The 16463-nt window shown below is 33.0% G+C and overlaps 1 protein-coding gene across 2 annotated transcripts in view; it reads right to left on the bottom strand.

Moving 5' to 3' along the window:
- Positions 1–6136: 6136 nt before the first annotated feature.
- Positions 6137–16463, bottom strand: part of DNAJB4 (DnaJ heat shock protein family (Hsp40) member B4) — a 34051-nt gene continuing 23724 nt past the window's right edge. Inside the window, exons 2-4 of one of the 2 annotated variants that reach the window (XM_033114476.1) lie at positions 15340–15581; positions 8500–9068; positions 6137–6551 (exon numbers count right to left, since the gene is read on the bottom strand). In XM_033114476.1, the coding sequence (XP_032970367.1) occupies positions 6318–6551; positions 8500–9068; positions 15340–15550 (1014 nt within the window). In that variant the 5' untranslated portion in view covers positions 15551–15581 and the 3' untranslated portion in view covers positions 6137–6317. The remainder of the gene's footprint in view (positions 6552–8499; positions 9069–15339; positions 15582–16463) is intronic. The other variant, XM_033114477.1, reaches the window with a different exon arrangement.

Genomic DNA, 16463 nt, shown 5'->3' with positions numbered 1-16463 from the left:
TCTCATCAAATAGAGAATATCAGTAAAAGGAAATTATTATTACTATTATTATTTTTAAAGATTTTATTGGGGAAGGGGAACAGGACTTTATTGGGGAACAGTGTCTACTTCCAGGCCTTTTTTCCAAGTCAAGTTGTTGTCCTTTCAGTCTTAGTTGTAGAGGGTGCAGCTCAGCTCCAGGTCCAGTTGCTGTTGCTAGTTGCAGGGGGCATAGCCCACCATCCCTTGCGGGAGTCGAACCGGCAACCTTGTGGTTGAGAGGACACGGTCCAACCGAGCCATCCAGGAGCTCAGCGGCAGCTCAGCTCAAGGTACCATGTTCAATTTTAGTTGCAGGGGGCACTGCCCACCATCCCTTGCGGGACTCGAGGAATTGAACTGGCAACCTTGTGGTTGAGATCCCACTGGCCCATGTGGGAATCGACCGGCAGCCTTCGGAGTTAGGAGCACGGAGCTCTAACTGCCTGAGCCACCGGGCCGGCCCAGGAAATTATTTTTAAGAATACTAACTGGGAATTCTGGAGCTGAAAGGACTATAAATGAAGTGATAAATCCACTTGAGGGACTCAACAGTAGATTTCAACTGGCGGAAAGAATTAGGAAAATTGAAGATAGATTTACAAAGATTATGCAATCCCAAGAATAGAGGGGGGTGGGAAATGAACAAAGCCCCAGAGAAACGTCGGGTACCATTAAGCACACCAATATATGTAAAACTGGAGTACTAGTAAGAGAGGAGAGTACCAGAAAGACAGGAAAGAAAGAAGCAGAAAAAAGTATTTGAAGAAATAATGGCTGGAAACTTTCCAAATTTACTGAAAAACTTTAATCTATATATCCACAAAGCTCAACAAATGCCATATAGGATCGGTATAAAGATCCACAGACATCACAGTGAAAATGCTGAAAGCCAAAGACAGGAAGAAAATCTTGAAAGCCGCAAGAGTAATATGACTCATCACTTAGAAAGAAACCTGAATAAGATTGGCTGACTTATAACCAGAAATAACGGAGGCCTGATCATGGGACAACACATTCAAAGTGCTCACAGAAAAAAATCTGCCAACCAAGAATCCTGTATTCCAGCAAAGCTATCTTTCAAAAGTGAAAGCAAAATAAAGATATTTTCAGATAAACAAAAACTGAGACAATTTGTTGATGGCAGACAAACTTTATAAGAAATACTAACAGAAGTTCTTCAGGCTGAAAACAAGTGGCCCAGACATTAATTCAAATCCATCTGAACGAAGAGCACTGATAAAGGTAATTATGTATTTATAAAAGACGGTGTAAATGCGTAATTCTTCTCCTTTCTCCTCTTGATTTAAAAAGCCATTGTATAAAACAATATGCGTATTTGTTGTGACTATAACATAGAAATATATTTGCCAGCAATGGAGCAAAGAAGGTGACTGAGAACAATGCTGCACTGGAGAAATTACAAATACTAAACCAGCCTTGTACACCTAGAATAAAAGCCACTTGGTCATCAATGTTATCCTCTTCAAACTTAAATGAAAATAAACCCATATAAGCCAGCAACCAATTTTTAAATACTACTAAGGCCCCATTATCAGTTCAGGGTTCCAACTTTAACATCGGAATCATTTCCTCCAAAATTTATGCATCAAATATTCTGGAATAAAAGGCATACGATGTGTAACTATTCTGTTGTATAATTACTACTCTGAAGTTGGATGTGCAATCTTCAAGGTTGTTTTAATAAGGAAGGGAATATGATTTATAAAAGCCACAGTAAAATATAATTTTCCCATCTGAGAGGGTTATGTTTCTGAAAGCATTGTGGTAGGAAAATGATTAGCAGAGGAATTTAAATTGTTATGGGAAAAAATGTTTTAGGTAGAACCCTAAGAAGTCAGTTTTTAGGTTCATTAAAATGAAGATTGTATTAAATAAAGAGAATGATAGTCTACACATTTAACAAGTAATAAATACTATATGATTTACCATTCCTTGCTCACTAGAAACTTTTCAGGATCTCCCATTCTCACAGCTTGTGTAAGATACTCGGAAATTTATTTTTGCTTTGTTAGACATATAATAGGAATATTAAGGCAATTAAGAAAAAAATTAATCTAACCTTATTCCAAATGTTTCATACTTTTCAGATTTTATGATTCTGTTAATCCCATCTCTTGGACCCCTCCATTCCCAATCATAGAGATACAAAGTATATACTTGAGATTAAAAATATTGTGTAATTTGTATTAGAGAAACGTAACTAAATATTTCTCAAGCTCTTCTCTAATACAGGCTTCCCGTTACAACATAATGTCACAATAGTACTCCCTGTCCATATTTTTTATATTCATCTCAGCGCCATCCCTTTAACAGAGACAGGAATGGAGTTTTTTGCCTCTGGTTTTATTTCTCACGTTTACAGCTGCATCCAAAGCTTCTCATTTTCTTCTGCCCTTCACTGTATTCTCCTTTTCTTAATCCAAACTCCAGTTTTCCTCTTTTTGAAATTACATCTGTAAGAATGGCTCAAGAACTACATTCACATAAATCAAAATTCAAAAAGCTACTGAGATGTACCAATTAATTTTGTTTGATTACTGTATTTGCAAATGGTTGTAGAGCTTATTACTCATTACCAATTTTTCTCAATAAAATCTGCATGCTTTTCTTCTTCCTGTTTTTCTTCTTGCTGTTCCTCTTCATGTCACACTCTCCGTTTTCTTTTTACAATATTTCATGTATTTTGGATAGTAATTTTACTTGAAAAAACTCTTAATTTATAGTTTATCTAAAAGCTCAGTTGTGGCCTTACAGCATTTTGAAAGTAACACTGGAGAACATATTTTCTTTAAATTAACGATGCATCCATTTTAATTTTAGGCCATTACTTCCCTTTTTTTAAAAAGTAGCTGACTTTCTAATTAATGCTTCAAAGTTTTCTAGTTAGTACCATCAAATATAAAGTTTATATTCACATGTTCATAAATGACTCAAAAATTTTAAATGTGCTGAATTACACAAACTACACAAAGAAATAGGCAAATGCATGTTAAAATTTGACCTTATCTTGGAAATTTAGCAACAGAGGACATCATGGCAGATTGGGGGAAAATGAAACTGAGTGAGAATAAGAGACAAGAAGTCACAGAATTCCCTCATCAGATTGGTCTTTAACCACAGGCAAGTCACTTAACCTCTCTGGCTTTACTTCTTTATCTAGAAAATGGGATCTCTAAAATTTTTCCAGCTCCAACAGTTTTATGAATTTTATGAACTAAAAAATATCACAGAAAAAAATGTGAAAAAAGGTTGAACTATTTAATCTATAAAACATCTGTTCAAATAAATATTGATTAAGCTATTATTTAGAAGTACCAACTTACCTTTTCTTTCTATAATTCTCGATAAAGAGGGGGTGGAATATATATATATGAAAGCCCAATATATAGGCAGTGCATGTACATGACACTATACACTATTGGATAAACATTGTTACTAGATTAAGGATGATGCTTACCCTTAACTCGGTGAGATTAACTAAATAGACCTTGAAATATGAGGATAATCACTTCTACACCATTTACTGAGTACAATCACATATATTAGTTTTATTTTATCCATCATAACTAGTCAAATGATACTTTCTGAAAAATAAACAAGCATTTTCAATTCCCTGTCCCCAAGAAAGACTCATCACAGGCAGGAATGATGAGCTAAAACTTAGAGGAGGGGTCACAAACTCAGACGCTTTCAGAAGCAGGAGAGCAAATGAACTAAATGTGTGAAGTAGTTTATGTAACACAACAGAGAGTGGGTAGGTCAGTGACAACTGAATAGGGCACAGCTTGCCTAAAAACATCCCAACTAAAAAAACACAAGCAACTTGTGGTTTTTCTTGTAGGCAAGAAAGATAAACATCTTCATCAGTTAGCTCACTGGGATCTACAGTACTTCAAAACTATTCTAGGTATGCAAGAACCTGGTCGAATTTAAAGAGAACATTTTAAAATCAAAAATACTTTCATAATTTAAATAAATAAGAAAACTTTAAAACTCTAACATTAATTTGCCATTCAACAAATAAAAATTGGGCACTTACTTTATGCTAAGGCATTATCAGTATCCTGTAAGACAAGAAAAATATTGGTATACTCTTTTTATATACCAACACAAATTAATTTTTTACTACTAGAATACTTCTATACTTTAAAAAAGTATTTTATAATCCAAAGATTATTCATATAGCATATCTATAAATCCTTTAACTTAGGAGTAAATGCTTAATCAAGAAAATTTCAATAAACAACAGTGAGTTTAAAGTAGAAACCACACCCACCACTCTGTTGCTTTTCAGCTCTCTCTCTTTAGATCTGTGAGAAAATTTCCATGTTGTTCATATTTCCCTAAAGAGTTTTAACTGTCATTCAGACAAAGTTATAAATCATTTGTAAGTTAAGATGGAATAATAAGTATGGTTAGCTGAATTCTCTGGCATTTTCAAGTATTTTCCATTTGCAAGTAAAGTGTGTGGTTATTCCAAGCTATTCGATTTTAGGTATATACCCAACAGCATTGAAAAGTATGGACACAAAAGCTTGTACAAAAGTGTTCATAGCAGCATTATTCAATAATAGGTAAAAAGTGGAAATAACATAAATGCCCATCAATTAATGAATGGTTAAACAAATTGTGACGTATCCATAAAATGGAACATTACTCAGCCATAAAAAAGAATGAAGTACTGATACATAAAGTAACATGGATGTAATTTAAAAACATTATGCTAAGTGAAAGAAGCCAAATAAAAAAAGCCACATATCATTTGCTCTCATTTGTATGAAATGTCTAGAATTGATAAATCCATAGAGACAGATGTAGATTAGTGTCTGTCAGGGGCAGAAGAATGAGGAGAGAATGCTAATAGAGATGGGATTTCTTTTGGGGGTGATGAAAATGTTCTAGAATTAGAGAATGGTTGTACAACTCTGTGAATACACTAAAACCACTGAATTGTACACTTTGAAAGGGTAAATTTAAGGCATGTGGATTTTATCTTAACAAGTCTGTATATGCTGACTACAACCTATTTATTGAATTTCTAAAAGAAGACTTCATATTCTGCTAAAATAGAATTTGATAGGATCCAGTATACCTTGTGTATTATCGTGAAAAGTACTTTTGAACCATACACTGTTTCAAAACATTCTCCCTATAGTTATAGAACAGAAAACAAAACAATTTTTTAAACGTAAATATATTTAAAAGATTAAAACACCTAAGAAATGCAATCTATGCATATGAAAAAGTAATATATATACATATACATACATATATATATACATATATATATATATTCATAAAGTAGTAGCAACATCATTCATAAGCAGCAGTTAGTGTTTATTTTCCCCATATTTTGGTTTAACACCACAGTGGTAGTTTAAGTTTATTCTTTTTGGGGAAATTGCATAAGGTACATACAACATATTATGAGTAAGTTATAGAAGACTGTGTAACTGGAAAATTAATTCCAAGTAACAACATTTCCTCTAAAAACACATTTATTATTAAACTATTTTAAACTAGTGGACAATAAAATGTGCATATAATTTATTAAGTCCAAGATATATAGTCAACTTGCATAAAATTACATATGGCATTTTAAAAACAGCCTATTTCTAAAATATCAGTAATTCAGGCAATTGGGATTTCCACAGGAGATAAATTGCCATTAATTTCATTTTTATGAAGAAAAGGTCTGCCTTAAGAACATTACAACTACGTTATTAAGAAATGCTACAGCATATTTTAAAAATCAAACTGGTGAAACATATGCATTAGGATAGTCTTTCATGGGTACCAGCCCTATAGCAGCATTTTAGATGGTGGTTTAAATCTAGTTAATCACATTTTCAGATGACTGAGGTTTTTATTTTCTAGAAATACATATCACATGTATAGTTTAGTTAAGAATTAAAATTTTCATTATAAATGAAAACCTACCGTACTGACAATGTAAAGATATAAGAAATAAAGTACTTGGATAGTCTAGTACTTTATTAGAAATATATCTACTAACTCCACAAAAACAAATTTTAAATACTGAAAATTTCTGATTTGGGAGAAATGAAATAAAATAGTGAATGGTTTTATCTCCATCTCTAACTATAAAAATCCCTTTTGCCTATTAATTTGACCCGTCTCTGTTCATGCAATTTAATGAACCCTCAAAATAATTTACACATCTTTATACAGAATTCACATCTACATCAGTAAACTGCCAGTCTTTTTATATTTTCAGTGCCTTATCAAAATATTTGATAACAAAGTTTTTTATTCTATGAGGCAGGAAGATGTTTCCTAAGTACTTCTTTGGATGATGAGGATATAGAATCTGGGAAGGACACCTCAAATTCTATTAGAAGGTCACCACGTTGGTCCGGATTTTTTGGAAACGGCAGCCCATATCCAATAATTCTTCTTCTCATCCCAGGTTTCACAATATCATTTACTGCCATAGGTATGGTTCTTCCATCCATTGTTGGTACATTAACTGAGCAGCCACACAATGCCTAAAATGGACAAAATAAAATTAACAAACTTCAAAATTTTAAACTCTAAACAAAAATACTACCAAGTGTAGGATGATAACACTAAGGTAAAATTTTAACCTCCAAAAGATCAGTATTATAAGATTATTTCCCCATTAGAAAATCCCTTTGGGACATGCATAATCAGACATGTTTCAAAAGAAGGAAAGAAAAAAGAGAAGGAAAAGGAGACGGAAAAGGAAAAGGAAAAGAGAAGTAAAGGATGTCTTCCACATTGCCCTGGAAGGAAATGGATAGTATGAGGCTGATATAACAACATTCAAGATGCATGGATGAAATGGGAGAAGAGAGAAATTCAGGACTAGAAAGAACAAGATAGGAGCAACTACCTACTTCTCTGGAGGGACAATGTTAGGACAAGGAATACATTTATTGTTCTAGTCAACAAATGTTTATTGAGTGCCTACCATATGCCACACATATGCCACACATTCCTGCTAGATGCTAAGCATATACAGACCCCACCTCAAGGAACGCACAAGGAATACAGAAGCAAGCTACCGTGCTTCCCCAAAATAAGGCCTAGCCGGACAATCAACTCTACTGCGTATTTTGGAGCAAAAATTAATATAAGACCCAGTCTTTAAGACCGGGTCTTATATAATATAATATAATATAATATAATATAATATAATATATAATATAATATAATATTATATAGAATAGAATAGAATACAATATAATACTGGGTCTTATATAAGACCCGGTCTTATTAATATAATTAATTAATAATATTTATTATATAATTAAATATATAATTAGAAATAACATTTTTGTTCCAAAAGATGCATTACAGCTGACTGTCTGGCTAGGTCTTACTTTTGGGGAAAGCCGGTAGTAATTATAATACAGTACAATGTTGGCGCACGGCTATGTGCAGAAGTCTGTACCTTACCCCCTTAGCTTCTGGGAGTACAGAATGCTTGAGTTAAGCATTGGACCAGTAGCTGGTATGGAGAAGACTGAGGAACAATAGTGTTCCACAGAGTAGAGCTCAGACAATGACACAGACATACACAAGATGAGAATAGAGCAAACTTAGGGAAATGAATATACATTTATGGGTAGAAATCAGATTAAACATGACCTTTATTTTAAGCTAAAGGGTTTGGACTTCACTATGTGGAATCATTTAAGGATTTTTAAGGAGGGAACTGACATGGCCATATTTGCAAGATTATGGTCCAATTTGAGAAATAGTACCAAAAATAGAACAAATAAGAACTCATGTATTAAGCTAGCATGCTTACAAATTAGTTTGTCTTTTAATACTTTTTGTTATATAATTATTATTACAAATTAACAATTTTGGAAAAAATCTTATACATGAAATATGGTAATGAGATTACAATGCAGATCTCAAACCATACTTGTAAAAACAGAGTAGAGTTAACCCAGTATTAGGCCTCATTAGGGTTTCAGGCGGGAATTCCCACCTGTTCTCAGGAATTTTTTTCGCTTTCCCTTTCCCGTATCCTGAGAAAAGTTGGTTGGGAAATCAGGAAAATCAGCTCCTTGAACCCAGGTTGTTGGTAGTATCAGCCGTCACTTTGTGGAAATGATTCATTGTGGAGAACAGAAAACAGTTTGCATCTCGGGATTCGGGAACGGAAAAGCGAAAAAAATTCCTGAGAACGGGCGGGAATTCCCTCCTGGAAACCCTAGGCCTCATAGTATATAATCCAGTTAGCACTTAAAATTGGCATTGAAGTTGTCAGTATAGGTAACTAAACTTAGAAAATACAATCTTTTCCATAAAAGAGGTATAATAGTACCAGCTCAGGGGGTTCCTAGGAGAAATTAAAACATAAAGTGTAGCAAACATTAAATAAATGTTAGCTATTATTTAAATTCCCTAGATCAAATGCATGATTGTTTGGTTTCAGAATCCTAGGTCTTCCTAACTTACCTCTCGTAAACTAATTTTAGCAGTATAAATTATATTTGATCCATCTCTTTTAAATTTGGGGTGATCTTTATCTTTAATGATAAAAACGATGTCTGCTGGAATACTAGTTGGTGTTTCATCTCCTTCCCTTGGAAAAGTAATTTTGGTGCCTTCTTTCCATCCTTTTTTAATCTCAATGGTGAGAATTTTGTCCTCAGATCTATAACTCCTTCCATCAGGATTTAACCTTTTTCGAGAAATCTTCATCCGTTTGGTACAACCACTATATATTTCTTCAAGTGATACTCTCAGTTCATGAATAACTGGAGGATCTTGTTTGAGGCGGGACGGCCCCACAGAATTCCTGTCTCTTGGATATCCATTCATGCTGAATCCAAAGGCACTAAAAGGATCTCCATCTACTTCCATTTCTTCAGAATCTCTACCACCAGCCATGCGTCTTCCAAAGAAAATTTCAAAGGGGTTAGAGCCTCCAAAAAATGCTGCAAATGTGGCATGAGGATCGCCATGAAAGGTGTACCGAAAGGTACCTCCTTGTCCATCAGTACCTCCTGCTCCTCCTTTCAACCCTAAATGAAGAGACAAGCAGGATTAGAATAAAGCTTGCAACTCTTGAAAGTTAAACTTTCAAAAATTGTATTACTAATAAACTGTGACTAACTTAGGATGTAATCATTAATATTGGCCAGAAATGCTATTTTAACTAAATACAGAACAGCTACATAACTTCTGATCATTCCAGCCTAAATTAAAATTTTAGCTTCAAATTCTTCCTCCAAATCCCCATTTTTGATGATAATTTATTCCTGAATCTCTGTTCCACAGGTAAATAAGAAAATAAAAATTAGGAACCTCTTATCTCATAAGCTACTGGTTTGAAAACCTGAAGTACATAAATTTGTTTTTAAAAGATGTCAATTGAAAGGCCTTGAGAAATCAATGCAAAATGCATAATCTAAATCTTTAAGTACCATTATCATCAATGACCAAAACAATCAACAATATAAAATAACATATTCATACCAACAAATTTTATTTCAGATCATCTTTTACTGTTTAAGAATTAGAACAGAACTCTTTCTGTGCCTGAAAAATCCTAATACTATGAAAAACATTTTTTTAGACACTAATATTGTTATCACTATCCCAGATAACAAAATTGTTCATCTAGGCATACCATATGATAGCATTAATTTCAACAACAGCATGTAAAAAGAGACTGAAATTAAGAGCTGTAAACCCTCGTAATGTGTAAGGCCTTTGGACCAGTTGTCTGTCTATTGTAGACAAGTCGTTTCAAACACCAAGTTAGTGACCCTCTAACCCTGTTCTCTAAGGCTCAATTAATAGGTAGCTCACAAGAGATTATGTATTTGAAGCATCATTTTCTACTACGTACCAAAAAAAGACACTACTAAAACCCACAAAACAATAGTATAGTGATCTTTTAAGGGACCAATACTGACAAGAATTTAATATCATTATAGTATCAACAAACATTCTCAAATGAGCCTTATGGGCATTCCTGACAAAAGAAACAAACAGGAACAGAATCTAAAAATTATAAAACTGAAAAATTTAAGAGATTAAACTAAGAGATCCCAATATGTTCAAACAGTGAGTAATTTGAGGACAGGAAATACATTTTATTCATTTCTGCACTGCTCATGCACACAGGACTGAAAAATGATAGGCCCTCATGTTTACTGAATAAAGGGAATGAATTAATTCTTAAAGTCTCCTAAATGGAAACTTTAAAAGGTGTCTTCAGTGTCAGGATAGAGAAGAGGCAGAAGCAAAAGCAACATAAAATATAATCACACATACACATGAGAGATTTAATTTAAAAAAATCTACTGTAACCATTCAGCCTGCTTTCAAAGAGACTTAGTTTTGCATGTCTTATTCTATTTGGCTACTTCCATCAAAAGGTATACATGTACTCCGCTTCACCCAACAGTCTCAGCTGATGTTTAAATTTTGACTTTCACTGATGAATAGAAATCTGGAGAAACCAAGAGAAATCTAATAATCTGAAAATTGTCAATATATGTATTGAATGATACATCCAAATAGCAGTTAGGGATATTCCTCGCAGAAACAGAATAACAAATTCAAGCAGGACAAGAACTTTTAACATGCAGCTCATCCAAAACATCTTTTAGTTAAATTTTAGTGGTATAGTTATAACTCCAAATGTTAAAAAAAAGAAAAGCTAGTGACAAATTGTTTTAAAAATGATAGGCTATGTATATAACTCAAAGTCATGACCAATGTGATTAAACCATTAAATTATTTCAATCATTTCATCTTTTATTCCACAAATAAAGTATAATAATTTAACAGTTAATAAAGTAAATTGAGTAGATTAGCCTGTCCAATCTAACCCTTCACAAGACAAAATCTAAATGTTTGAATCCATAATGGATTCATAAAAAGGGTAATATTTTAAGTTATTACTTCATGGGTTTGGCTTTTCCCTAAAACCCTTTTTCTCCTCTGCCAAAAAATGGTAACTCAATCAGGATTACAGAGTGCCTGAGAAGATTCAGTGTGTAAAGTGACATTTATCAAAGCTGACAAAAAGCCTCCAATGGAACTCTGAAGTCTTCCTTGACACTAGTCAACTACATTGCTCAGATAAACGACAAGACTTCTGTAATGACTGAGAAATCCTACCAAAATTCAATGTAATATGAATTATTATGCAAGTATCACTGCCTAGCACTTGCAGTGCCTAGCACTTAATTGTAATAGGCATGTCATCAACTATACGGTCAATTCTTTTATTACGTACATTTCAACTTCTCATGGAAAATTTTAATTCAACTGGATTCCTTCTGCCATCCAAAATGTTTCCTTAGACGCCATCATCAATTTGTGATCAAGGAAGGAATGCACTCTAGAATCAACATTTGTCTAAGCTTTATTAAGACTGCTATTAGTTAGGGGCAGCTGGATGGCTCAGTTGGTTAGAGCATGAGCTCTTAACAAAAGGGTTGCGGGTTCAAGTCCCACATGGGATGGTGAATTGCGCCCCCTGCAACTAAAATTGAAAACAGGCAACTGGACTTGGAGCTGAGCTGCACTCTCCACAACCAGATTGAAGGACAGTGACTTGACTTGGAGCTGATAGGTGCTGGAAAAACACACTGTTCCCCAATATTCCCCAATTAAAAAAAAAAAGACTGTTATTATTTAAAAAACAACCAACAAATTTACAATCCAAAAACAAACACGTGTTTGGGATACTATCCATAACAATGATTTCCACTAGTTAGTTGACTAAAAGCTTATCAAAAGAAACAGCACTGAAGAAAAATTAGGATTTCAAAGAAAAAATTGTAAGACTTTAACAACTCTTGCTTTAAAGAGATCCAATACGTAAAAATCCAGATTTATAACAAGACTTAAGAGTTACCAGCATAATAAAATCCTTTAAACAGTTGTGATTCACAAAAATCTAATATACTTATTTTTAGAAATACATAGTAAATAAAGAGATCCAGTTGATTAAAAAATAAAGAACTGAAAAAGCAAATTAGTATAGAGATTAATATACTAAATAAAAGTCTCATCATATAAATACTACCTTTCAGTATTTAGTCATTACATTATAAACAATAAACAAAAAAAGACAGCATAAAGAAATGTTAGAGAACTGGACTACTTTAAGATGTGTTATTGAAAAAAACAATTTTTAAGGTCTTTTAAAACAAACTTGTGTTGACATCCAGTGAACAATTCAAGAACTAAACCTAAAACATTTTGGGGAGACTGGTTCAAAATCTAATTTTAAATTTCTATAGTTCTCTGTTTTTTGTTTTCAAGTGAGTCAACTAGGGAGAAAATTTGTTTTGTAAAATAGCATTATTACATACCATAAAATTAACCCATTGAAAATATACAATTCAATGATTTTAGGAAAGTTGTACAGTTGTGTGACCATTACCACAATCCAGTTACAGAACATTTCCATCAACACAAAGAGTTCTCTAGTTTCTATTTGTAGCTAATCCCTGTTCCTACCTCTAGCCCTAGGCAACCACTGATCTGCTTTCTTTCTTTACAAATTTGTCTTTTCCATGCATTTAATATGAATGGCATCATAGAATATGTAGTCTTTTACATCTGACTTTCATTTAGCAGTTTTTGAAGTTCGTCCATGATGTAGCATGTTTCATTAAATCAATCCTTTTAATTGCTAAGTAGTATTCCACTGTGTGTGCATGTGTGTGTGTATGTGTGTGTGTACACACCACATTTTATCCATTCACCAAACGGTGGTACTTTCAGACTGTCTCCAGTTTGGGACCATTACAAATAATAGTGCTACGAACATTCACTTACATGTCTTTGTGTGGACCTGTATTTTCATTTATCTTTTATAGATTCCTAGGAGTGGAACTTGGGTCATATAGTAAATTTAAAACATCTCTATTTTTAGGCAACTTTTTAAAAAACACAGCATTTAAAATTGTGGATGTTGGAGATTTTCTAAACATGAATAAACTGGATCACTGGTTCTCTAAGTTCCTAAATATAGAATACAGTATGTTGAACTCATACACTTCTCAGTTCATGATTTCTTTTACCCACTGTCCCAGGCCTTAAAACAGAGTGTAATAATTGGAAAAAAAAAAAAGTATGTCAGGTAAATTAGTAATTACTCCAATCATAAAATTCAGTGCTTTGTACTGCTAGAGAAACCCATAGGGCTATGGAACCAGGTCTGCAGGCACAAACAAATCCATGAAAGGCAAATAGAAAAAATACTTTCCCATATTTTCACAGTACACCTAAAGGGGATTTTTTAAAAAAGAATTAATGAGACATTCTGAATAAAGGGCAAATAAATATAATGCTTTTCTGTAAAGGAAGAATAATTTCTAAAAAAGAATCAAATACAGTAACTTTTATTTAACTGTATTTTCAAGTAACATAACTAGAGAATGATATTTCTAAATAACATATTTAAAAACGTAAAGAAAGTATTTATTCTCCCCTCACTACTTACTACCTCTATTGCTTATATAAATAAATTATCTGAGTCAAGAACAAAAAGAGATTCAGGGTACATAGATGATCCTGCTTTAGGTTTTTTAAAAAAATCACTCACTGATAACCAGTAAAAATCAAACTGGAGAAACATTACTCAAGAAAAATACTATTAAAAGGCAATGTTAAACCAAGAAAAATATATCATTTGGTGACTTGAAAATTCTGAAGACAAATATCCTCAGTAAACACTGAATCCTATGGCTTAGTCATATGAACTGGAGCTATCAGTGAGATGTGGATTAAAGCAGTGAGTATCTGCTTTTCCATAGGAATTTTTATTTGTGGATTTCTTTACAAAATTATAAAATAAGTTCTTCAGAAAGAGTACTATACTGTTAGTAGTATCTCAGAATCCTGCTTAGCTTTTGAGATGAACCAAATCATAGTATTTTGAGTAGTATGGCCATACGAGCAAGCAGGATTGAACTGCTCAGTATTTGCCTTTTTCAATATTTACTTTGTAAGAACCTGACACTGCAGGTCCCCATCAGAACAAAGCCATCAGCAAAAACTGCAATTTTTGGCAACTCAAAAAAAAAAAAAAAGAAAAAGAAAAAAACCCTTAACACATAATCACCATTTATCTAAATTTAATTTTTTAACTCAAAATGAGCACTCACTGTTTTTATTTTAGGATATATTTCTAATTAGAAAATTTTAACATTAAATGCAATAAAGGAAGCAAAGAAATAAAAAAACGTTTTCTTAACTATAGTGATTTAAAAGAGAACGTTTGGGGAGAAAATAATAAAATAACTTAGTCCTGATACTAAAAATTGAACCTGTAGGAATTAAAGTATTTTTTGTTGTTGTTAATTAGCAATTTAAAATATACTTTATAAGCTACACTTATATGGAGATGGACAAACTTAATTTAAAATCCAGAATGATAAAAGGATGATTGATCTTAAAATATCCTATTTACTGGATTCAACTAAGTTTCTGATCTCACAATGCAAGAAACAAAAGTATGGCAGGGTAGAGGAAAGGGAAGTTGTCATGCTTTCCTCTATACCTAGATAGTAAAATTTCAGAAGAAATAATGTTACCTACATCAATAATTGTGCTAACTAGGTGTCCATTTTAGGTCAAAAACTGTATTTCTGAGATCTCGTTTTCTTGGCACACAATTACTGTTTACAATTAAGCTAAAAACTTGTTCTGGTATTTTATGACATCAGGAAAATTCTTTCCTCTCCAGGCGGAATGCCAAAAACAACTAGAGAGCTAAATGCCTGGGCCTTCTGCTTCTCAGTGAGACGACTCGGTCTTGTTCAATCTAAACTAGCTTTGCTATTCAAAGGCAAAAAACTTCTTTTGATTTTGTGAATAAAATATAAACTACCCAGAATCTGAGCTGCCAATCTTAAGATTTTAAGTGACTGAAGTATTCTTATTGGTTCAGGTAGAAAATTCATCAAAAAATAAAACAGGTTGCATAAGACTTTTGACACAATTCATTAATGTGTATGAGAATTTAAGGTTTCTTTTCAAATATACAATGTTAACATTATAAATCTAATGGTAGAATATGGATATTAGAAAATGCCAAAGTCTAAATAAAAGGCAAAGAAGTCCATTTCATTCACAGCTATGTAATAATCATATGATCAGAAATGAAATGTTGCTTTTATCCATTATTTATCTTTCTACTTTTATTAGTATGTCTGAGAATTTAATGATAACCTGAAGGCTGAGAGAAAAAGGAAAAAAGAGAGAAAGGAAAAAAGAGATTAAGACACAGTTGGAGAGACAGAAAGATATTCATAGAATACTTACCTTCCTCTCCAAACTGATCATATATTTCTCTCTTTTTAGGATCACTCAATACTTCATAAGCTTCTGCGATCTCTTTAAATTTTTCCTCTGCTTGAGGAGATTTGTTCTTATCCGGATGAAATTTGAGGGCTTGTTTTCGGTAAGCCTTTTTAATATCTTCATCTGAAGCTCCTTTTTCAATTCCCAAAATGCAATAATAGTCTTTCCCCATTTCGAATGCCTTGAAATGAACTTAGATTTCCCTTTGTGAAAGAAAACAGCGTCCCCAGTCTTAGCAGTACACACACTCTAAAAAATAAACCGAGCTAGGTAATTTAAAAGTTAAAGCAAATCAGCAATTCAGCTTCGCTGTCGTAAGGCAGCAAGCAGACAGCGTCTCCGTATTTAATTCCTTCCCCAACAGCTCACTTACAGATAAATATACACTACACAGGAGACGGCCTCCTTCTAGATCCTCCCATTTTCACTACGTGTCTCTGTACTTTCTAGAACAGCAAATGCTACAGGACGTCACTTCCCCAGCTGCCTCTAGTCAAAGTACTGAGCTAGGTTTTCTCCTCCTCCATGATTAACTATTCATTCTCCTGGCTCTACCATTTTTATTTCCTTTTTAAGAGGCCAAGTAGATAGAGAAACCAATTATTTCAGCATAGAATGTCATAACTACACTTTTTTTTTTACTCCATTCTAGGTGAAAAAGCAACAAAAATAATTATAGCCATTAAGCAGCGTATGTTCAAATCAGTTAGTTATTATACAAATAAAAGTACCCTTGAACTTATTTTAGGTATTTTCATTTCAATTACCAGTTATTGAAATGTAAGACATATAATATACTAAAATATGGTTTAAATTAAAATTTTCAAATAATTTGTGTCATTAAAAAAATTCCTGGGGTGTATCAATCAAATATACCAGGAAGTCAATATACCAATTTCACATTGTAAAAAGGCTATACCCTAAACTTCAAAAGCAATCTTTTAAAATAAGGACTTAAATATGATTTTAGCTAATGATTTTAACTAGGTTTTTGCAGTATTCAAGAGTTAACAGACCTGGCAAACTAATATTTGTGAAATCGTCAGATCTGATTTTAGTTACTTCAACTAAAACAGAATGAGACA

Source organism: Rhinolophus ferrumequinum, chromosome 9 (assembly GCF_004115265.2).
Source record: "Rhinolophus ferrumequinum isolate MPI-CBG mRhiFer1 chromosome 9, mRhiFer1_v1.p, whole genome shotgun sequence".
Lineage (NCBI taxonomy): Eukaryota > Metazoa > Chordata > Mammalia > Chiroptera > Rhinolophidae > Rhinolophus > Rhinolophus ferrumequinum.
Note: the sequence above shows the minus strand (reverse complement) of the source record. Positions and strands in the feature narration are given on the sequence as shown.